At 40.6% G+C, this 23,867-nt stretch overlaps 2 protein-coding genes across 3 annotated transcripts; one reads left to right on the top strand and one right to left on the bottom strand.

Moving 5' to 3' along the window:
- The first annotated feature begins 2,684 nt into the window (after nucleotides 1-2,684).
- Nucleotides 2,685-12,383, top strand: pstpip2 (proline-serine-threonine phosphatase interacting protein 2). 2 transcript variants are annotated; one of them, XM_022769805.1, is made up of 14 exons: nucleotides 2,685-2,772; nucleotides 4,011-4,111; nucleotides 6,315-6,389; nucleotides 7,104-7,138; nucleotides 7,256-7,362; nucleotides 7,448-7,510; nucleotides 8,183-8,281; nucleotides 8,776-8,821; nucleotides 9,371-9,450; nucleotides 9,533-9,631; nucleotides 10,653-10,749; nucleotides 10,882-10,963; nucleotides 11,077-11,114; nucleotides 11,461-12,383. In XM_022769805.1, exons 1-14 carry the CDS (start codon nucleotides 2,740-2,742, stop codon nucleotides 11,514-11,516), a joined length of 1,011 nt encoding a protein of 336 aa, XP_022625526.1. In that variant the 5' UTR covers nucleotides 2,685-2,739; the 3' UTR covers nucleotides 11,517-12,383. The 2 variants fall into 2 exon arrangements, with proteins under 2 accessions (XP_022625526.1, XP_022625527.1); XM_022769806.1 differs by lacking the exon at nucleotides 10,653-10,749.
- An 88-nt stretch (nucleotides 12,384-12,471) lies between these two features.
- Nucleotides 12,472-23,716, bottom strand: dhx29 (DExH-box helicase 29). Its single transcript, XM_022769804.1, has 28 exons — nucleotides 23,409-23,716; nucleotides 22,667-22,740; nucleotides 22,393-22,506; nucleotides 22,175-22,304; nucleotides 21,931-22,070; nucleotides 21,688-21,831; nucleotides 21,019-21,145; nucleotides 20,759-20,917; nucleotides 20,339-20,507; nucleotides 19,965-20,085; nucleotides 19,482-19,874; nucleotides 19,135-19,401; nucleotides 18,876-19,019; nucleotides 18,511-18,687; nucleotides 18,125-18,265; nucleotides 17,362-17,506; nucleotides 17,132-17,252; nucleotides 16,948-17,032; nucleotides 16,615-16,703; nucleotides 15,797-15,925; nucleotides 15,597-15,672; nucleotides 15,220-15,444; nucleotides 14,903-15,039; nucleotides 14,517-14,607; nucleotides 14,105-14,401; nucleotides 13,864-13,995; nucleotides 13,511-13,607; nucleotides 12,472-12,981 (listed from the first exon to the last, which is right to left on the bottom strand). The coding sequence occupies exons 1-28, from the start codon at nucleotides 23,575-23,577 to the stop codon at nucleotides 12,926-12,928; spliced, it is 4,149 nt and encodes a 1,382-aa protein (XP_022625525.1). The 5' UTR covers nucleotides 23,578-23,716; the 3' UTR covers nucleotides 12,472-12,925.
- Nucleotides 23,717-23,867: the final 151 nt, after the last annotated feature.

Here is a 23,867-nt window from a genome sequence, read left to right as displayed (position 1 = left end):
ACACACACCAGGGCAGTGACCTAAATACACCATAAACTGACTAAAAGGTTTGAAATGTTCAAGTCATACACTTTATACATGTATATATATGCACTCCATTTCCTCTAAATTCTCCCTCATGAAGTCTCAATACCCTTCACAGCGCAGGCACGGAGGACATGTTTAGGCTTGCCCTGCAGCTATCTGCCTCCGTCTGAACAGGGAAGTCCCCTGGAAATTACAGCTGTTTGTAGTCAGGTGATCTGAACGCTGCTGGTTGAATTGTTGTAACACTACTTCACTACTTCAAAGAGTCAGGTGACCTGAAAAAAGTTGACGGAACTGCACTAACATGACTCCATTTGTAGTAAAGAGAATATGTGTTAGTGAAATGTTACCAAATGTATTCAAGTTGTGACAACTGGAACTTTTTGAAGTAAAGGTAAGGAGAAAGGAGCCAAGCAGAACTCAATCATTAAAACCTGGACATTCAGATCCTTTACTTAAGTAAAAGGACCAATACGTTAATGGAATATATTGTCCTATCTAGTCAAGGTGCTTTTAGTTGACTGGTTTCCAGCCTAGGGGTTGCGCCCCTCCAAAGGGTCACAAAGCAAAGCTGAGGGGTCGTGAGATGATTAATAGGAGAAGACAGAAAAAAAAAAAGTTCAGCTGATAATGAAACTAATAGTTATTTAGTAGTTGCAGATAATTTTACCTCTTTGTACCTCAAACAGTTATTAAACTGAAACCATCTGAGAAGTTCAGAGGGGAACTCACACTTTGCTGTAACTGCTAACCACTCATAGACATGTGACATGACAAAGTATATGACATTTTCATCTATAAAGAAACTACTAATTATAGTTGTTAAATAAATATGGTGGAATAAAAAGTACATCATCTCCAGAAAGTTTGCGGTGTAGAAAGGCAACTACCGGTAAATGTAAATGTAAATGTACTTGTTATTTTCCACCGCTGCTCATTTTAAGCACAGTCTTGTTGATCTACAATGCAGAGTGGACACATGATGCAAAAGGTGTGGGCCTCGCCACTGATAACAGTGCTGTGAAAGGTCCTCTTTTATTGCCACATCCTGAACGTAGTACAGAGACGAAGAGGGGGTGTTTTCAATGTAAATATACTTTCAACATGCTTATCAGAATCACTGTCCCTACACAATGTTTCGTCATGTAATACTCTGTATGTCAGCAAAGTTTCACATGTTGTCGTGAAAATATCTTATGCAAGATGCGTCTGTAGTTTAATGACCCAGTGACAATCCCACTCTCTGGAAGTGGGACAGGCGACAGAAAGGTGTGTTTGCGTGTCTTTGGGCGAAAGAATGAATCAATTATAAAACATTAACCAGTTACACTTTACACACTTTGACAGATTAGTTTGAACTGTTCTTCTTTGCCATATTTACACAGTCCTGATTGGAGTGAGTAGATGGTGTATAGGCACAAAGCTCCTTTAAGTGTATAAATATTGAATGGACCAAGATTGAGAAAAAAAGAAAATAGAGTGTACAGATATAATGTTATCAATAAAGCAGCTACAGATTTAAAGAATAAGAACCAAGACCATAAATGAGCTGCTACTGTCAATATTACATTTTATGTAATATTGTATGTATTGTATTGTATTTATTGTATGTACATATTGTTTACATTATATTTGTTTACTCAGTTACTCTTTACAAGTAGACAATGAACTATGATGTATTGTAACGTATTAAACTAATAGTGTATGAGTACCATATATAATTACTGCTTACATATTATACTTATACTACTACTAATAATAATGTAATAATATACAGTAACACTGTCAAAGATCATTCTGCATAAGGGGTACTTTTACTTTGAGTAAGTAATTTTTTTTTGGACTAATATTTCTGTACTGGTAAAAAAAAAAAAAAAAAGAAGTGAAGGGCTTTGCATAACCCTCTTGCCTTCCTTCCTTCCTTGCATATATACACTGGTGCTCCATTGTTGTTTTTCTTTTACCATGACTGAAACTGTGGGAACTAAATAAGGACTAAAAAAAGAAAGGACCACTTTCACTCAAGTAAATCTTTAAATGTAAGTCGTGTAATGGATTATCTTTATAGTGTGGTATTTATATTTTTATTTTTTACCTTTGCTTACTTCTTCCACCACTGATCATATTCCATGTGTTTATATACTATTTTTGATTTTTCTTTTCACCTTGCTAATACCTGACTGGCCACCTGTAAACCTGTGCATACCTCCATCAATCACCAGATGGCAGCACACTCAAATTCAAGGATCAAACTTGATATGATCTTTTTTAAATTTCATTGAGAACAGTCACATTCAAACATAAACATATTTCAGCAAACAGTGCAGAGGCTTTAGGTCGGTTTCTGGGATATAATGAAACTGCCATAATACACTGAGTTTTGTATGTCATTATATTTCTTTGTTTAATTTGTTTAATTTCGACATTTTGAATCTGCCATATATGGACCGGGATACAAAGTGCACGTGTGAAGACTGGTTTGATTATCATCATCATCATCATCATCATCAACATCATCATCATCATCATCATCATCATCATCATCAACATCATCATCATCATCATCATCATCATCATCATCATCATCATCATCATCAATGCGCATGCGTGAGTTTGACTGGCAGCGCAAAAGCTGAAGAGGCAAAGCAGCACAGGCTTTCAGTCAGACCTGCTGAAACGCTGCTCTACTGCGGTCTGCCACATTTCACAACTATGAAAAATCTACATTTCAAGGATTTCTTCTGGGTGAGTTCTTTATTCTCTGGTTTGAGTTTATTTGTTTATTATTCTTCCTAATTCTAACGTTTTGTCGAAAAGCGTTAGGTAGCCTCGTAACTCAATCAAAAAGAGAAAATGTCTGATAGTAGTAGTAAGTGAAGTAATTTATCTGTTTTTCCACTGGAGTTTCTGTTTCTATTGTAGTCGAATTTTGATGTGAATTAGAAAAACTTTACTCGACCTCATCAAATAGTTCCCACTTTGATATTACTTAAGGAAAGTATTCAGATACTTTCCTTAAGTAATATTACCTATACCACATTGTAACAATATTCAGGTTAAAGTACTGCATTAACAACGCTGCTTGAGTAAGTAAGCTAGTAAGGAGGCTAAGCAAATATTATCAGCATGGTATTATGTTTGATAAAGTAATGCTTATTTAAAGTATCTAAGGTCAAAGTACAAACTAGTCAAGACATTATTGTGTTTATGCATTCATGTGTAAGTAGCGTCACTGGTGGTTGGTTGAAGTGGAGCCAATTCTTTTTTAATATACTTTCAGATAATGCATCATATGTTTTGTAGGTAAAGTTTTACTGTATAAACTACTTACAACTTGTTACTAGTACCAAAAGCTGTCAGACAAACCTAGTTGAGTAAAAAGTAGTATATCTCCCTCTCAATGTGGAGAATAAGTAATGTAAAATGGAAATACTCAAGTTAATTTTTACTTAAACAAATGTACTTTGTTACATTTCACTCCTGTAAAAAAATCCATTTCCTTATAGACTCTTGTGTAATTGAATTAGCAACACAGTTACACATAGTCTCAGATCATTAACAGAGATATAAAGTCAATAACCCTCTGATTTTGACATTCACATGGTTTAGATGATTATAGTTCTGTTACCCTAAGCTTACCTAAATTATGGAGAGGTGCTATTCAAAACATCAATTTACACTCTCTGTGAAAGGTCCTCATGTTAAAGTGTTTTCTTTATGTCTGTGTGTCGTGTTGTCTCTGGGGTTTCACTGTGTGAATTTAGAATAAAACACAGAGCCTGTCTGTCTTACAGTAAAGGACTGGGTATTAGAGGTAGTTGTTGGCAAAGGTATGCGTTTTGAAGTATTAATATGTGTATAATGTAATGTCTATGTGTAAAGTGGACATAGAGTATTAATCTAAACAAACAACCCCAATTGTAATGTGATTTCTATAACCACAGACGACGAACAGAATGAACTATTTTCCATCTTATTGACAGAACTCTGACCTGATCTGCACTGGTGGCTATGACACCATCATCCAGTATCTCAATGATGGCAAGAGGACATGCAAGGAGGTGGAGGATTTCATGAAAGCCAGGTAACATCGTGATTTGCATATGGAATGATGCACGATATTCATATGTTAGTTCTGCTCAGGCCCAAGTCAGCTTAACTGTTCTCTAGCTATAAATTACTGGCCAACTGTGGGCCAACTTACTGGGTTTGCAGCTGTACTAGTTGTTATCATACAATTAATAAGCAGCGAGATGGATAGTCACAGTATAACATGAGGCTACACATGCAAACGTAATGAGACAAAATCATAGGCCTGGCTGTAATCTTGATGGCTTTATAATAGGCAGACTTACTTTGTGTTGCAGTAAAAAATAAGAATTTGTGCTGTTTCTGAAAATAGTGATGAAGGGAGTTAGGTGAAAATGAAACATAATAAGGAGAAGGAACTTGAGCTGTAGATGTTTTGGAGTCATGATCGTGGGAAGTTACAGTCTAAGGTTTGACCGTGAGAGAAGTGGCACAAGTTATAACAACTAAGATAGAAGAAGTTTTTAGTGGAGGTGGACATTGAACACTCAAAGACAATGACGAAGCATGTCTTCGCAATGCTGAAGTCGCTTCACGCTCAGAAATGATGAAGTGGACTTGAGGGGAAAAGAAGTAAAAAAAAAAAATGAAGAAGAAACAACATGAGTTACATTGACAGCTGGATACCAGAAGAACAAAGAGAGGTTGAACATGATGTCTTGAGTTCATTTCAACCTGGAACTTCTCAGAAATGTTACATCATGTTGTGTTTGATTGGTCAAAATCATTTTCTTATGTTTGCCAAAAGTTTCCAGTGGTGCAGTCTTCTGAAAACATTAAACAGAGGAGAATTAAGGTGAAATCCTTTGTTAGCATTATCCTGCAGTCTGTCAGTGTTGCTGCGATGACACTATCAAACGCCAGCAAAATAATTCCAAAAGGCACATTTTTTACATCCACCTTACAAATGTTAAAATCTAATATGATTTATGTTTGAAATGGACTATAACACAAATGGATTTATCCTGATATGGAAGATTTACCTTTAATCTGCAAGTAAATGAGCATTTACCCTACACAGTGCTGCATCATGGTCAACCAGCGGAAATTAATTCTACTGAGAAGAGGAACAGAAAAAGAGTGTCTGGCCCACAGTGCTGCAGCTCTGAGCCTTTCATAATAAGTAATTTATTATCAAGCATCATCAAGATAGATTTTGTAGTGGAGTCATGCAGCTTTTGACATTTTAATTCCTCCTTTCTGGCCAATGGTATAGACTTCATCTGTATACTGTGAATTGCACCTTGTCATTTGTCTATCCATATCTGTCATGACTGTTCCTGATTATGCAGACTTATTAAAATGTTGAGGAAGTCAGGTCATCAATATTAGAATAAGTCTAAGCAGTTATTTCCTGGTGTGTTACCCTTGCTGCCCTGTGTTTTCCCACAGATCCCACAGATAAATGACCATGGTCGGTACAGCTAGATTAGGAGCCTCACTCAGTGAGCTCTTGTGTTTTGGTAACACCGCCCTGCTCATAATTGGTTTATAACATATTAAAATGTAGGTCAGTAGCTATAAACACAGTTTTAAGTGTTTCTTAATGGACAGTATTTATCAGCAACTTTTCTTATGAGGACATTTTTTTTATTTCAACTGTGTTTTATGACATTGTCATTAATTATCTGTTTATACACCAGCCTTAATTTATTGGTATCCTCAAGAGGAGTTATACTTGTTGACAAATGCGTCCATAAACATTTATATACTGCTTTTAAAGGGTAGATAGGGCGACTTAAAGTAAAGTGTTGCCTCTGTTTGGAGTTGTCCAAATAAGGATTTTTATATTTAGTCCACTTTACTTACATTGCTTCACCAAGAGTTTTGTGTAAAACCATGTGATGTTGTGGGAGAGACTGTCGTTTTCTGGAGGAAGCCACACACACTCCATTCATGGCATCACATATGTCAGTGTACACGTAGTCCTGTCTTTTTCCTTATCAGTTAACAAACAAAATGACATGAATTTATGATGTTCATTTCCAGAAAATATCCACTGGCTGATAGTGATGACCAAGTTGGGTTTATATGTAAACTAGTAACAAAACACAACCTGTCATTGATGTCAGTGCAGTTTTCCATTTAACTTCTTTTTCAATTTATCCGCTAAAGGGATGTCCTGTGTGTTCACTTGTGTTCTTTGCTGATATGCTTGTATACCGGGCGCACTTTTGTTTTTTTTTCTGTTTTTTCAGGGCTTCAATTGAAGAGAAATATGCTAAAGATCTCCTTGGTTTGTCCAAGAAGGTGTGTGGACACAATGAGATGAAGTAAGCAGCCTCCGTGTTATTATGTGTTTGACCAGTTCTTTTTTCACAGTGAAATGAATTAATCTGTGTCTGCAGAACTGACATGATGCCTTGCAGTTTGAAAGCATTGCAGAGAGAGAGAGAGAGAGAGAGAGAGAGATCACTGACCCTGGGATAATTTTGACTCTGTAAAAATGTGGAAACGATGACTGCATTACTTTGCAGTTTCCAGTTTCTTAATAATAACTTTCAGTCAGTCCAATTTTACGTGTAAGTGTTGACATGATGTTCTATATCAGCAAGTCTAGTTCCTATTCTGTCTGTGGTCACATGATTATTGTGGCTTTGTTTCTGCCGTTTCTGTTAGAAAGAAGGAAGACCTGTGGGGGGAGGGTGGGACAGGCAACACTGATAAAATCATAGTGACCCAATGATCATCCTTCATTGGTATAGGTATTTTTTTTAAACACACAAAAGTTGCAACACATGTGTGAAACCTTGAGAACAGTATCTGTGGTCTTAAAAAGTCAGTGATTGTAAATGTTTTTGCATGATTGTTCCACTCTGTGGTCAAAAACTCCACAGGGTACCTTTAACATCTTCCTTTTGTGTGTGTAGTGTGTGTAGTGTAGTGGGTATTAAAAGGTCTCACTAATGCACTGAAGTTACTTATTTTATGTAGATTATGTAATGTATAGAATCCCTATTTAATATTTGTTCCTTTTGTTCTTTAAGCACATTAAAAAGATCCCTGGACGTGTTCAAATTACGTAAGTGTTGAACATTTTTAATTATAACGTCTTTCACCAGCATTATTTCCTTTTCCTGTATGTGTCAGTTCATTATTTCTGTGTAGACCACAATCCAAATAACCCTTCTCCCTGCAGAGATGGAACATGTGAGTCTATCACATTTACAACTGGCGCAGAGCATGAGGGAAGAGGCCAAGAAACTGGAGGAATTCAGAGAAAAACAAAAGGAAGTCAGGAAAAAGGTTGGTACCATGGTGCACTGAGGTGACCGAGGCATCTTTGCTGCACTCAACAAGCTGGTGACGAGATACAACCTTGTCATTTCAGCTAGAACAACAGATGGATGCCCTCCACAAACAGAGGTCCACACACTTCAAGAAGACAATGGATGTAAGTAATACTAGAGAGGTCACACAGAGTTAATTATTACAAGCTCAACATTAAATAAATGTTTACAAGGCTGCTATCAAACTTCACCTCAAGAATTTTTCTGCTTCTTTTTCTTGTAGTGTGTTACTGATAAGCTGAGCTAACTATATGCAGGATCAGTCACATGCAGAGTTAATGATACATAGTGATTGACCTGAAAACCAAAGTGAAATTACTCTGTTATCTATATTAAAATATCTAGATATGATAGAACCAAGCTTTTGCTTTTGGTGTTGTGCTACCTTTAAGGTAGAAGAAAAACCAGAAGTATTTTTAAACCAAGCGACACTGTACATCAGTCTATTTGAGATTTGTGTCAGATGAGTTTCAGTTGCGTTGTGACAACAGTGAAAATGCCAGTCTTATTGCATCCCTCTGTTCTTCCTCTTTGGTGGGGGAAGTTGTATCGACCAGTCTGGGAAGTGAACCCCAGGGCATCATTTGGCGCCACGAACATCATAGCCAAAAGAAGAAGTACATGTGATGCATTATTCAGTGGAGTGGATATAAACTTATTCTGTAGCAATAACAGAACTGATGCTGGCAGACTGACGCAGCCCAACAGCAGAGGATATCATGAATCAACAGCTGATGGTGATGCATTAAAAAGCTCTCATGTGGTTCTGTCCCCAGTCAAAGAAGACGTATGAACAGAAATGCCGAGATAAAGAAGAGGCGGATCAGAACGTGAACCGAAACACCAACACCAACAACACCAAGCACATTGAGAAGGTACAGAGGAGTTTCATGGAACATTTATTTTCTCCACGACGGTTAGGGTTATGTCTATTTTGGTCACGTAAGAAATGAAAACTGTACAGAAAGTGTCACCAGCAAACATCAAGATCGGTGCTATTACCTGATCGATAGAGAAATTAACAACAATTTAGATTTTCAGTTAATAATTTAAGTCAGGCATCAGGCAAGAATGTCCAATGTCTAAGCTTGGTGACTTAGATTTGACTCTGATGCAGATTTAGCCCCTAAGAAAACATTAGTGTTCAATAAATGTACTAGTGTTATCTCTGTGCCTTAGACTTCCTCCATCTACCGTGTGGTGTACCAGCTGAGTTATATCTGAGAGGTGCCAAATTGATAATGTTCATAAGACCACTTATATGAGTGCCACTGTATTTGTTATTTGTGATGTGTTAGCTTTAGACCCACTAAAGAAAACTTAGTACTCATGTGTGTTTTTTTGTTTTTTTTAACTCATCATCTTTCAGCTCTACTCAAAAGCACAGCAAGCAAAACAGAATGCCGAAGAAGCAGGTAAGTTTTCAAAAAAAAAAAACCCTGCTTTTATCAAAAATTGCTTCACATTTTGCCTCTAGGTCACCCATTCACACACACACATTTACACACTGATGGCAGCGAGGTACCATACTAAGATGATGTTTCAGTGTCATGCCCAAGGACACTTCAGCATGTGTCTGTTGGTCCACCACTTTGGTCCAGACTGAAGTAACTCAATGACTATTTTGTACAGACATTCATATTCCCCAGAGGATGAATCCCTCTGACGTTGGTGATCCCCCGACTTTTCCTCTCGTGCTACCATCAGGCTGAATTTCTAAGTGAAATACCTCTGAAAATATCGAATGGATTGCTGTGAAGTTTGATGTACACATTCCTGTTCCTTAACTTTTCATCTAGCACCATCATCAGATTCATATAAGTGAGGTGTGAGGGGCTCTCTTAGATTATTAAAGCACAAAACCAGGCTGAGTTTAATAGATAACAGTATAATAATAATAATAATAATAATGTGTTTGGGGTGTTTATATCATATTTATACTGATGTATTTGTTTGATTTGCAGACAAGTTGTACTATCAGAATGTGACTGCACTGGGAAAAGTTAGAGATGAATGGCTGAGGGAACATGTCAATGCCTGTGAGGTAAGACTGTGAACAATTCAACAGTCCTAAAGTTTGAATATACTGCACATCATGTGAATAAGCTTAATGTTTTCCTCGACAGATGTTTGAAAAACAGTCAGTGGAGCGTATCAACTTTCTGAGAAACACAGTCTGGACTCACCTAAACCAACTTTCCCAGCAGTGTGTGACCAGTGATGAGGTAAAGCCCACAGTTAACATCAACGTTAAAGCTGCTATAATCAATACTTTCATATTAGCAATGGATCAAGTAAGTGTGACTAATGTGAAAGTGGTCGCTCATAGTTACAAACTCATAGAAAATTGTCATTAAACCCTGCAGTTTGCCTTAGCTCTACAGAGCATTTTAACATCTTTCAGCTCTTTGTTTTGGTTTTACAGCCCATAACTTTACTGTTTTGGTTCACTCTCACCGCTCTCATTAGCCTCATTATCAGCTGCAGCAGGAAGTTGTTTTCATTGTAAAACCTGTGATAAACCCACTGTCCATCACAGTTAGCAACTAACCAGTGCACATGATGAAGCATCAAGTTGTTAAAGAGACAGATATTTCCCTCAAGGTAGAGACCAGAAAGAGAACTAAACAAAGAGTAAATATTTGACTTCATTGCAAATATGACTTCAAATTAACGCCGCTGGATATGTAAACAGGAAACTGGGGTGACAATATATTGGTGTGTGGTTAAAGCTTGTTCTCATCAAATCAATCAAAATCAGAAGTCATCTTGCAAGCCAAGACTAGAGACCATCTTGCACTCAGGATCACACAAGCTGTGATGCCCATCAACATGACTCCTCAGGATTCACGACCACACCCATCTTCGAACTTCGCACACCCATAAAGTTTTGTGACTGTATCTTGCACGGCTGTGACGCTATCAAAATCTGCCCACAGACAGGTGTATAAACACCTGCCACACTACTCAGAACTGCCTCTGTGGTGGTTCCTGCTACTGTAGGTGTCTCCAGGAATACATTTTGTCATGATGACGTACACACAGACACTCACAAGGTGAAAACAATACCAGCAACACTGTCACAGCTGGTAAAAAAAAAACAATAAAAAAATGTTCTGTTATTATTATGAGAATCTCACTCGTATAAACTTCAATAGACAAACATCTATTTCTGGTCATCTATAAAGGTGTGTTTAAAGTGGACTCTGACCTTGGTTTCACTGTGTTGTGTGGTTGGGTGCATAGCTGTACGAGGAAGTGAGAAAATCACTGGAACAGTGTCACACCCAGGAAGATATCGAACACTTTGTAAACCTCAGGCGGACCGGTGATAAACCACCAGGTATGAAGGACAAACTAGTCATTGTCAATTCTGTGGCATTAACAATTAACCAGGGTACAATGGTAGTTATCAGGCAACACACAACTATGCACTGCGCCATCAGTTAACACGAACAGTCTTTCTCTCTTAAAGCTCCGGTTTTGTATGAAAACTTCTACAACGGTCAGAGGTCTCCAACTGCTCCACCCTCTCGCCTGCCTCCACCAATCATCAGGTAAAGAAGAGAAGGTCTCCAGGAGAGGCTGCCACCTGTCTGCTTACTCATTTATTCACAATCATACACTAACTACCAGTGCTAATTGTGTACCTTGTTTTGGGAATTTACAGGAGGGGGGCATTACCTGATCCAACACACAACAGTCAGGGTATGTTTTCATTCGCTTAAATATGTTGTTTCGTTTAAAGATCCCATATTGTATGAAGTGACATCTCCATGTCTTTTTTTGATTATAAAGCAGGTCTAGGTTCTATGTTAATACTGCGAACGTATCAAGGCGCTCAGTCCACACAGAAATACACACAGCCTGTGTTCAGAAACTGAGCCTTAAAAGGACTTTAATTGCCACATTTACACTTGAGTCTTCTGGCAGTGGATGTAAAAGGCCTTTTCAGTGGAGGAACTTGTGGCTTTATTATCTACCGAATGTTCGCTTCAGGCTTTTACCTTTACACACTTAACCACAGTGTTTTTGATCTTTGCTTTGATTGCAGATGGCATAGTCTACTCCACAGTGCAGGACGCAGGCTACAGCGTTATCCACTACTAACACGCACATGCTGGAGCAGTTACTGGACGTCATGTGGAGTGTTGGAGCTTTGTGATGGACATGAAGTTTACTTACGTCTCATTACTTCCTCCTTTGTGTTTTTCTGTAAAAACATGGTCATACCATGTGGAAAATGAATGTCATAATTGTGTGCATGCATAGTTTAGATAAGGTATTTTGAGTGGTATTTTGAGCATATGTCACTGTGTTATATACAGTGCAGTAACCATCATTATTTTATCTTAAGGTTCCTGTGTGTACTTTTATAATCAGAAGCTGATAAGGTTATAAAGAAACACAAGAAGCAGTGACATCTAACTCATTTCTGTATAAACTTAACAGGATATAGAGCTTTCTGCAGAGCAGCAACTTAATTTATCTTCAGTTTATTTTTGTAGTTTTGAGATTTTAAATATGCACATACTAAGGTAATATGTCATCTGCTCACTGATTCTCATTTCCTCTTATGTGTGAGAACGCAGTGTCAGCTGACAGCGGTCTCATGAGCTGAACCTGAAGGCTCATACAGACCTCTTACTTACTGTCTCTACAGTATATGGATTATTACAGACCCTGTTTTTCATCAGTTTTCCAGTTAAAATCCGGTACTTTGTCACTTAACCTGCATCCTAACATGTTGAACAATAGAATCATTTCCAATGTAAGAAAGTTAGAAGTTCAATGCTCTGCATTGACATTCAAGTGACTGAAGTGTACATATGATGAAGATGCGCAATATTTTCTGGATTCTGGAGGAGGATTGTTTTTGCACTTTGATGTAGCTTAATTTATGTTAATAACACTTCATTAGTGTTATTGTTGTTGTACCGTTTGAAACTGCAGGAGTAAAGAGGGATCATCATTTCATTATGCAGCTCACTTGGTGTTTTATGGTTTTGTATTAAGATGTAGCAACGGTTTCTCTGTTTGCATTTTCTTGACTTGACTATATCTGGTGTGTAATACTGGACTAAGTTCCACATATTCTACTACTAGGTTTAACTTTTAATTCTGCCCCTATGATACCTGACCCACCTTCAACATACTGTTTGGCTCTGTTTGGTGCCTGCAGTCACACTTGTGTATTTCATTTTGATTATCAACATTGACACAAGAAATGTTTCAAATGAAAATCAATACAGCTTTATTTCCCACACTTTTGGCAACATCATTATCTCATTATTGATTTTTTTACTCTCCCAATTTTCAGGATGTCCTTTTGCATTTCATATTATACAGTCCTCCTCAATGTGAGTAAGAGTTCATCCCACATCTGTCCAGTGGGTGCTGTGTGTCTGCAGGCGTTAATCCTGAATAGCAGAGATGAAACGGGAAGCACTTTTGTCGGCAGGACGACGGGATGCAGAGCCTGTTGATAGTGTATGGAAACGTCCTGGAGGTTCTTGATATCACGCAGCATGTTCTGATTTGATCAGATCCAGAATCATCTGGATGGTCCTCTCACCTAAGACAGACAGAGACGGACTAGATCAGATCAGATCAAGCAAAATAATACTTATCTGCAGACATTTAAACTGTTCCTTATAAAAAATAATCCTTAATGAGGAAAAACTTTGAGAAAGATTTTAGCAACTGTCAACAGATCCCTGACAAGACCGCACCCACAATGCATTAGTCTTTATGTCAATACTTTCTGAGCATACCCAGCCTGTAGCTCTCAGCCAAGCCTACAAGTTCCTACTTAAGACAATCACACCTTTTTTAAAAACATCACAAGTATAGAGGTTCCTGTTTTAAAAAGGCTCAGAAATGTCCTCAAACAGCTAGACATTGTAGTTCTTAGTAAACATTTCACAAAGAAAGATGAGACAGTGTATTTGTTGCTAGTGGGTATTTATGGCAGCAAGAAAGTGTATGTGTATCCATTATTTTTAACATTTTTTTCAGTGCAACCATGTAAACACTGTGAAAAAGTGTTTTAATTTGATGCTGCTTAATGTAGGAAAAATAAAAACTTTAATGCTTGGGTTTACCTTCCAGATTCATCCTGGGATTCTCAAGCTTCTTTTCAAGCAAAGAGTCCATCAGCTTCCTCAGGTGTTTGAAGATCACACCAATCCGTACAGGAGCCTGTAAAGGGGAACAAAGATTAAATTAAATAAGCACAGGTGTGATTAGTAACAATGGCTCTGTTGCATTTAGTGTCGCAGTAAGCAAACATGCACAATACCAAGGCCCTGAAACTGAAGCAACAACAAACAATATCTTATTTCGTGAGCCTACAAAGTGAAGTTTGCAAAGACGCCACCTCTGCTGCTACAGGAAGGGACAGATAAGGAAACGATACAAAAAGTCAAGAGCCCCAGAGCAACCCGGGTCATCTGACCTGAAAGTGTATCCAACTGTCTAGCGTGATGAGCCTCTCTCTGTGCTGAATATCAATGTCGCCTCCAAACAGCAGCATGGGGAAAGGAGATATCAGAGTGGTGTCCCGCAGGTAGATCTTAGTGTATTTCACCTGAGGATAAGCAGTTATTAGCACAAATGAGACTTAGAGATAAACATGTCACACACACACACACACACACACACACACACACACACACACACAAACTCTTCATCCATACCTTCTCCTGGTACAGCAGCCAGCCGTGTGTCTGCAGGTTGCGGTTAACCGATGAGGGATGGACCTGCGCCCTGCCCTGAGGGGTCTCCACTGTGCAGGCCACTCGCTCGAGCACGTCCACGGAGGGGGTGCACAAGACCCGCGCCACGCTGTCGTAGAGCCCTGCCGCCAGTACTGCGTTCAGGACCGAGATCCGCTGCTTGGACAGCGAGGGTGTCTGCAGCTTGGAGTGAGAAGAGGAGCGAGACGACCAGAAACCGGCCTGCTCCATCATCTTCATCAGCTCGTGCTTCACATCCTGGGTGGAAGATGTCAGACAACATGGTTGTTGGGCAGGAGGAGGAAGAGAAAATTATTTAAATAAGTGATGAGAGGCCCAGGTGAGTGAGTGTGTGTGTGTGTGTGTGTGATACCTCTATTGTAATGAGAGCTGTTCGATTGAGGAAGTGTTTCCTACAGTAGGACATCTCTACTCTCTGTCCCTCCGTCTGTGAGTTCTTCCACCTGACAGTATGACAGAAAACAGGTCAGATACATCATCAGAGATTTTGTCATAGCAGTATTTTTGCAGAAGGCAACAGATTCTTGATAGCCATAGTTCTTTTTAGGACCTTTAAGTACGTTTTCTAAATATGTTTTCCGACCTGCAGATATTTGTTAAACCCCTCACAACATTTTTAATTTGTAATTCTTCTACTCTCATTAAATCACATTAACTCAATATGAGTGTGTGACCAATGTGAGAGGCTTCCAAAAATCCCAAACATGCCATTTCAGGTATTTTCAGAACAGTCCATACCCCAGATATGCATTGTATATGGTCAGGTGATCAGAGTTGGCCAATGCCAGTGCAGCTTTGGCCAGGTTAGCTTCATCCTTTCTGTTCATTGGTGTGGAGAAAGGAGACTTCTCAGTGATGGCTGCTGCGATCGTCGCCTGAAACAAATCTTCTATTAATATTCATGGTAAGATATGAAAGCAGTCAGGACTTTAAAATATATAATTATGAAATAATATGGTAATAGAAGTATTTGCAAGCTATAATCCTAATACAGTTGCAAAAGAATCATAGTTGGAGTGTTTGTTTTCTGATAATAATGAGGCAGAGGGACGTACTATGGGCTCCAGGCAGCCGAGGATGGCTCCATAGATCAGCATCTTGCCGATCTTCACGTTGACGGGCAGACTCGCCAGGTGGTGTCCCAGAGGGGTGAGGAGGTGATCGCTGGGGTGACACGCACCAATCTTCCTCAGCAGGTTGATGGCGTTACTGACCGACTGGGGCTGAGGAGCATCCAGGGCCCGGCTCAGGAAGTCCTCCGGGGAGCCGTACTGACATTTCTACCAGAGGGGAGAGAGGGGATTTGGGGGGAGTGAAGAACACTTTAACTGACACTTTGATGACGTTTCCACATGAGGTAGAAGGTAGAAGCGGTTGCCTCTTTTGTGTATTATTATTTTTATGTCTGTGTAACTGAGTGTGATTTATATACCATAATATGAAGACAGAGCTCCTCCAGTGGGACGCGTAGTATCTCTGGTATGGAGTAATCCATGAACGCATCGAACCTGAGGTCAGATGGGTTACACAACAACAGAACAGATCAACACTTGACCAAAAACAGGAATAAGTAAAAGAAATAATTGTGTTTTTCATCTCATCTCTGCATAGTGAGTGAAGACAGCTCCGTGCCTGTATTTCGGGTAGAGCCTGAAGCAGAAGCCGTTTCGGACACGTCCCGCTCTCCCCTGCCTCTGGAGGGCGCTGGCTTTGGAAACAAAAGTTTCCACCAGAGAACTCATCTGGCTGCTCTCATGGTACCTGATCGACACAACAGAGCAGAGTCAAGTCTCTCTGCAACCAGCCTCACTTCTGTTTTCTCTTTAGTGTGATCATTAGCCATGCTACTGCTGTGGCTGCAGGGGTGGGAATATTGATCTGTTGGTCTGTTACCACTTCGATCCAGACTGAGATATCAACAACTGATATGAAAGTTTGTAAAGACATTCATGATTGCTGGATAATGAATGACTTTTCCTCTAGTGCCCCCATAAGGTTGACATCTGTAGTTTCAAGTAAAATGTCAGAGCAACTATTGGATGGTTTGTCATGAACTGAACTGAAATAACTTTTTGATCACTTAACTTTTCATCCAGCCCCTTCAACTGGTCAAAACATTAATGTGTCTACTACTTTAGCTCATGACCAAATACCTCTAAAGCTTATGACATTCCCATCAGCCTCAGCTGTACTGTCACTGCGAGCATGTTCGCATGCTGACATTAGCATTTAGCTCAGAGCACTGCCATGGCTAAAGCTGTTAGCATGGCTGTGTTGTTTATGGTCTCAATCCACAGAGACAGACAATTAAGATCAAATATTTTTTAGTGAAGCCATGACACAGATCAAATAATTAAGAGTGAAGCTTCATGTTGTAATATGAGAAGATATAATATAATAACAATACAATAACATGAAAGACTTTACTGGTATCGTTAATGAGCACTTACTTATTTTCTTTGGTCTTCCCAGTGTCGATGACAAACACAACATCAGGAATGGTCACACCCGTCTCAGCAATGTTAGTCGACAACACAATCTAAAGAAGAGACAGAGCAGAGCAGAGCAGAGGGGATTTGTAGGACTTGTGAATATATTTGTTCAGTTGCTCTGTGAAATCATTTTATTTTTAAGGAGTATTTAAACTTCTGTTTTCTGTTTTCAAAACATGAGAAAGCTAGTTATCAGCTAGTGGTGAGAAAGCAATTCACTACATTACCTAAAAGCTGCTATATATTTTTATTTCACAATGCTCTATTCTACTGTGACATATTCAGTAGTACCTTCCTAACTCCAGCAGGGGGCACTGTGAAGGCAGCAGCCTGGTCCTTTGATGAAAGAGTGGAGTGGAGAGCAGCAATCCTGTACCTTAAAGTAACAGACAAGACTCACAGTGAGACAGAGGTAAAAGGTCAACTTAAATGTACAGTTTAGTGTGTTACTATTAGCTGAGTGTGTGTTCGTCACCTGTGTTTGTCCCTGAACCTCTTGTCTGAGGAGAGCAGGTCGTACAGCTGCTGGATGTGAGCCAGACCTGGGAGGAATACGAGAACGGCTCCATCCAAATCTGCAAATTGTGGGGATTTGTCTGACCAGAAAAAAAAAAAAAACATAAATTCAACACATAACATAAGACGAAAACGTGTACTTAATATGGACTTTGCGCTGTCTGAAACAAGCATGATGATGTTTTGCACCTAGGTAGTCTATAAGGTCAACCAGCAAATCCATGTTGATCTTATTAGGGTTCATGTACTGCAGCACCTGCCGGGTCCTGCTACTGAAGTGGTCGAGGTCAGGACCCAGGTCCCAGCCTGAGGAGGAGTCCCTCAATATCACCTCCTGAAACAGACAAAAACACACATATTATAAATCACAGTAGAACATCAATCCACTCTCTTGAGGGGCAGGAGACCCCTGGTCAGGTCCATTACCAGCCAATGCTCAGTAATGTGTCATTTAAAGGCAGTGAAAACCTATCTTCTATTAATTTGCTCCTAATGTGAGTAATGTGGTCTTACATGAACTCAAAATAATCTGCTATTTAACATGAGAGATTTCTGTATTTGTGTGTTTTTCTCTGTGCTACTCTTACTGGTTTGAAGTGGGCAGGGCTGCCAGCTGGAAGAGAGGTGATGTGTTCCAATCACAATTTATAATAATCAATATCTGCATCAAAATTTGATGACAGTTGTGGGATGTTTCCTTATGTTGCCAGGCCACCGTTAATCTGATTATACCACACCCACACACTCCTGATAAAGAGGATTAGCTAAATTCTGGGGTTGGAAATAAACTGTAAATAAATAATACCTATGTATGAATGAATGATTTTATCTTATAAAGCAAAAACAAGGTTCCTGTAGTGCCTCCAGTCTGCCGGAGATTAGAGCAGCAAAATCAACAAGCAAGACATACACAAATAAAAGACCACTCTCACACATAAAGAGCCAACATCACCTGGTGTTGTAATGTCTTGCCGCCTTTTTGGGTGACAGAGATGCTGACTTCTTCTTCTTCTTCAAGGATTTTCTGGCTGTACTCCGAGTCCTTTTCCAGGATGTACCCCGTCTGCTCCACGATGTCCTCTAAGTGAAACACCTGCACACAAAACCACAGGAGCTCGAAGTAAAGTACATCCCGCTCCCTCCAACATGTCCTCGGGTTCTTTTTTTGTTCAGGTTCAGCTTCTTGGGATGAAATTCAAAAATGCATCTGTGATACGGCTCAATGCTAAAACAGATGCAGCTCCTCCCCGATATCCACTTCCTAAGCATTTAAATTAGACAAAGGGATTTCATTAGATCCTGTATTCAACTAAACACAAACTCAAGCTCTCCTCTCACCTCCACTGGGAAAGTCCTGCCAGGGATGGTGATCACTGGGCAGCGGTTGAAGTAGTTGGAGAACTTGTCACAGTCCACGGTGGCGCTCATGAGGATCAGCTGCAGGTCCGATCTCCTCATAACCACGTCTTTCAGGATGGTTAGCAGGAAGTCTGACTGGACACTGCGCTCGTGGACCTGAGAAGATGGAGGTGAGAAAAAAAACGTTTTTTTCTTCTACGCATCCTTTCATAGCCAGATAATAAAAATGGCATCTACAAAGATATTAACCTGAGGGTGGAAAGGTTACTTATAATATGGCAACACACGCGGTACCAAGACATTACAACCTGCAAATACTGTGTTTGATCTGAAACTGTCAGTACCTCGTCTACGATGATGTGCGTCAGGGAGCTGAGGTGTCTGTCATGCTGCAGTTTCCTGAGCAGAACTCCAGTGGTGCAGTACAGCAGACGGGTCCACTCCCCGGACTGATTCTCCATCCGGATCTGGTATCCGCACAGCGACGACTGAAACGTGAAACATCATCATGAAACGGGATCATTACAGCAGGTGTCAGTGAGATAATGTTTTACACCACGGGACCCCAAGTTTTACAGCCTCTCCATAAAGATGTATATTCACCTTCGATCCGGGTCCATCCTCACATCCAAGCTCCTGACTGACTCTGCAGGCCAGGCTCGTGGCAGATATCCTGCGGGGCTGGGTCACCACGATGTTGCAGGGCTGTGCCGCTTTGCCCCCGGTCAACAGCTCCTCCAGCAGGAACTGGGGAATCTGAGTACTCTTCCCGCTGCCCGTCTCACCCGCCACCACCACCACAGGGTGGCGCTTCAGAGCCTCCAGGACACGATGCCGGTGTTGGAAGACAGGAAGCTGCTCTCGCTCTGCCTTAAAGGTAGGATACTCGTTGAATGACTTGGGTTTATTTTTCTGCAAACTGTACTGTGTGGAAATTTTAAAGTATTTACCTGCAGTTTGTGGGCAAGTGAGGACTTCTTCAGCTTTTTTAAGAGCTCCCTGGATGCCTCGAGTGCTCCTGCACTTTCCTTCCTCCCTCCTCTTTTCTCACTCTTGTCCTCCACTTCCTCTCCTCCCTCCCCAATATCAAGACCAGCCAGGTTCTCCCAGGACTCTTCAGGCTCTTCGTCCCCAGCCCCGCCCAGACCATCCTGGCCTTGGGATCCACACCCCTGCCCTTGGCTCTGGTTCTGCTGCTGTTTGAGTCTGGTCAGGAGCCGGGAGATGAACTGGTCTCGAGGTTTGTTGGCAGCAACACGACTCTCTTCCTGTTGCTGCTGCTCGCTGTCTCTCCACTCCAACCACACATCTCTGTAGGTTGGAGGAAGGAGCTGGTGCACTGACTGACAGTCAAAGATTGAGAGGGAAAGAATTCACTTTAGGCACTGTAGGACTAAAACTGAGCTGAGCTGTGGCTTGGTAACATGTAGTACCTGTCCTTTAACCAGGTTGTAGAGCGCCAGTGTGGCTGCCAGATGTTGAGCCTGCATGCTGTCCTCAGTCAGGATGGTGGGGCAAACCTCCAGAAAATCATCTGGCCTATGAATACGCACCCTGGTGGATGTATAAGCATCACATCAATACAACATATTTCTAAATTCAGTTATAACTATTATAAAAAAATTGTGTTAAAGAATCTCTAACAGCAAGACACATTTCATTCTTCAAACAATGTTTATATATATTTTTATTGCCTGAGGAGTCAATTAAAATGGATTTTCAGCACATCAAGACTGTCTCTAACATTGTCCCTCTGTACAACACACTGTATGGGAACAAGGACACAGAAACACACACACACACTTACTTGCATTTCCAATATCTACCAGCAGCAACCTTGTGAAAAGCCGGTGCCGGACTCTTGGGCAGGTTCTTTCGGACCCAGTCGATGAGGAACTGTTTGGGAGACTTCCCGGTCCAGCTGCGAGCTGTGTAGTCAAAATTACGAATGTCCTTTGGCTCGTTCTTTTTCACAACTGCAAAGAAAAATGCAAACAAATCGATCAGTGACAAAGCCAGACGTGACTGAAGCCAGATGTTGTCCTCTGAAAGCCGCAGAAGGCATCGCTAGCTTCAAGATTTTTTTTTTTTTCAGATAAAACATCTCTGAAGTCTTGCGCTACATTACACTGAAAAGGGGTTAGGGTTATTATGTGCATGCAGCACCTATCACCTGTGTTTTGCTTAAGTCACTCAATAAATGAATTTAACTTGGAGTTTATTGAACCTTTCTCAGCAGGAGGGTCCTTTTCAGCTTGCTCAAATAAACTGAAGGTGATGTCCTCTTTGTCCTCACTAACAGGAACTACTTTCTTTTCCTTCTGAGGTACGTCCACCACTTTTAGAGCTGGGTTGAACATGGGGTGAGACTCCAGCTGCTTCATTTCTAGAAACAAAAAGCATTTGTTCTATGTAAGTCAAAAGTGAGTTTGAAGATGGTGTTTAATTTCAGCATGAAAGGGTAAAAGCACACACACACACACACACCTTGCTGTATGATGCGTATCCTGTCCTGTGCCATCCTCTGACCCGCCTTGTCTCCTTTGGACTTGGCAACAGTTGCCATTTCTTTAGTGTCATACAGTTGAGCAGTGAGGATCAAATACCGGTCGTTCTACACAGCAAGAAATAACATATAATACACCATTATAAAACAACTACATCATGACACATACATAATGACAGATACATAATGTACATTATGACATCACAGCACTCGACTACCACAACTTCCTAACTTTAAACATTAGTGTTGAAATGTGGTAACTTTCCATACAGGGGAATATGATCAACATGTCTCATTAAAAGTATGGAGAGGATTTTTAACCATGTGAAATCCATACAAAAAAAATCTGCTTCCTTACAGAGAGTTAGATGAGAAGCTCGATATCACTCTCCTGTCTGCTTAGTAAATATGAAGCTACCACCAGCAGGTGGTTAGCTTAGCTTAGCATACAGACTGGAGACAGATAGAACAGCTAGCCTGGTAATAAAGATTTTGCCTACCAGCGCCTCTAAAGCTCACTAATTCATATGTGATATATTAATTCTTACAAAAATCACAAACTATCAACAAGGAAGCAAATTTTCCAAAATGTTGAATTATTATTTAAAGTGTTTCAAAAATGTATAGATCTCAGTATTCATTTTAATTACCGGGTCAAACTTTTCCTCCAGTTCAGGATTGCGTGCAGTCTTCTTCCCTCCTTCATCGTCCTCCTCCTCCTCTTCATCACTGCTCTGCTCTGCATACCTCAGGATCCAGTCCTTCATGCTTGCAGCTTCATCCTTCTCTGTGGCCTGGAAGACACCACAAACACTTATAAGCTATGATATCACATCTATATAGCCAGAACACATCTGTCCAGCCAGCACGCACTCGTTAACAAACGCGCAAACCTTGGTGGTCTCTTTGCGGGTGCTGTTGGGTGCTTGGGGGCTCGGGGCGGCAGGTTTCTGCTGAGCCGGAGGCTGGAACCTGGGCCTGCTCCTCTGACTCTCCTCCTGCATCTGCTGGGTAAAACCTTCTGGCAACTCCTCTGGTAAAACGGTCAATAAATTAAGAAAGTTATGATTTTTGCTGCATTGTGTTCTCAAGAACTATACAGTGGTTATATGTAAATGACTGCTGATGCTCTATTACCATCTTTAAGGTTGAGGCAGAGCCAGTCAAGAGCAGAGTGCAGATCCCCTCCGTAGAGCACGCTGCTCTTCATCGCTTCCTCAATGTGTTCTCTCTTAAAGTTGAACTTCTCCAGAGCTGTGTACAGGTCCTGCAAGCACATTCAGTCACAGCCAAAATGAAGGCAACAATCTGTCGCAAGAACAAACTAAAAACTCAGGGGGAAGTTTTGTCTTTACCAGCAGTTTCTTGTTTGTAAGTCTGCCTGATATGGGCCCTTTGTCCCCATTCTCCTGTCTGAAGTCATTGATCAGCCTGATGATCTTCTTCTCCAGGTCAGCTTGGATACCAACCTGTTTTATACCATCACATACCATTAATTACAACAGCTCTAATGTTTTTCCGCATGAAACACACTTGATGGACGGATGGATGGATGAGATTCACAGCTGAATAAATAATGTACAATTTCAGTCAATCAGTATGTTGCATGGTAATAACACGGTAACTTACTTTAAGAATCGACTTGTCTGAGACGCCCCCTGTGTCGACCTGGGCAGTGTTGGAAAGACTGTAGGTCTTCGGAGCTGGAGTAATGACACAGCAGAGCAGTGTCACGCTTCATGTAAGTTCAATTATCACTTTCACTGACATAATCAATACAAGTATGTAATATGTTTTGATTACATCACAGATTTGTTAACATACATTGTCATGGAATATGGCCATTCTTCTGAATAATGAATAGTTAGTATGGAATGTATTGATGGATCCACCACAAGTTACCAGACTGCAATGTTGTTTACATGTTTGCCAGTCTGACAAGCAAGCAACACACAGAAGCAAAAAGGATTTTATGAAGGTGTAGCCTGAAGTGGTTCATGATCTTTGCGTGACAAAGTACTGAAATGAAATGAAATGAAGAACACAGAGGAAACTATGAGGTGCAACAAGAAGGCCCCATGTGCAAAAGTTATGGCAGTGAATGTGCACAACCTGGCGTTCAGACAGTAAATGAATACACTGACCGATCACAGCAAAAATACAAGTACGATTAAGTCACTGTATACATGGCGGGACACGATATTATTAACACCTATAGAATGTAGTATTATCAGACTGAAAAATGACCATATTAACAAGCTGGGAGCTCTTAAATAGTGCAGGTAACACCACACTGTAGATTGTGCCTGAGTGATGTCCAGTGAAGTCAAACAGTCTGGGGAGAATTTTACCCATTAGCGGGTATTACCACCTTTTGACTTGTTCTCTTTCGCTGGTTTAGCCGGTTTGTTGCTGGCTGGCTGCTTCTTCGCTTCCTCCGCCACGCTGTTCCCCGCTGCAGCGGCACCACTCCTGCCCGTTGCTGCTGCTACTGCTGCCGGGGCCACCGGAGCGGCCGATTTCTTCTTCTTTCCACCCATTAGGTCACCAAACCACAACCTGTATGTGGCTCCTTTAAGTGGATAAGTAATGTCAAGTCATCAGCAAGGTGCTAAAAGGTGGTGTTTATGAATAGCGAAGAAAAATTACGCTAGTATGTGCTTCTCATCGCTGCGTATTCATGACGGGTTGAACCCTGGACTACACGGCTGCCGTAGCGGACGTAATATGCTGCATTCAGGGAGAATGGGAACAACAGGAATACTGTTTTCCGAGAGCTAAACAGCATTAAAAACAGTTAACAATTAGCTACGTTACGTATGTGTACCAA

Source organism: Seriola dumerili, unplaced genomic scaffold, assembly GCF_002260705.1.
Source record: "Seriola dumerili isolate Sdu_G_001 unplaced genomic scaffold, Sdu_1.0 BDQW01005691.1, whole genome shotgun sequence".
Lineage (NCBI taxonomy): Eukaryota > Metazoa > Chordata > Actinopteri > Carangiformes > Carangidae > Seriola > Seriola dumerili.
The sequence above is the reverse complement of the archived record's forward strand: the minus strand, read 5'-3'. Positions and strand labels throughout refer to the sequence as shown.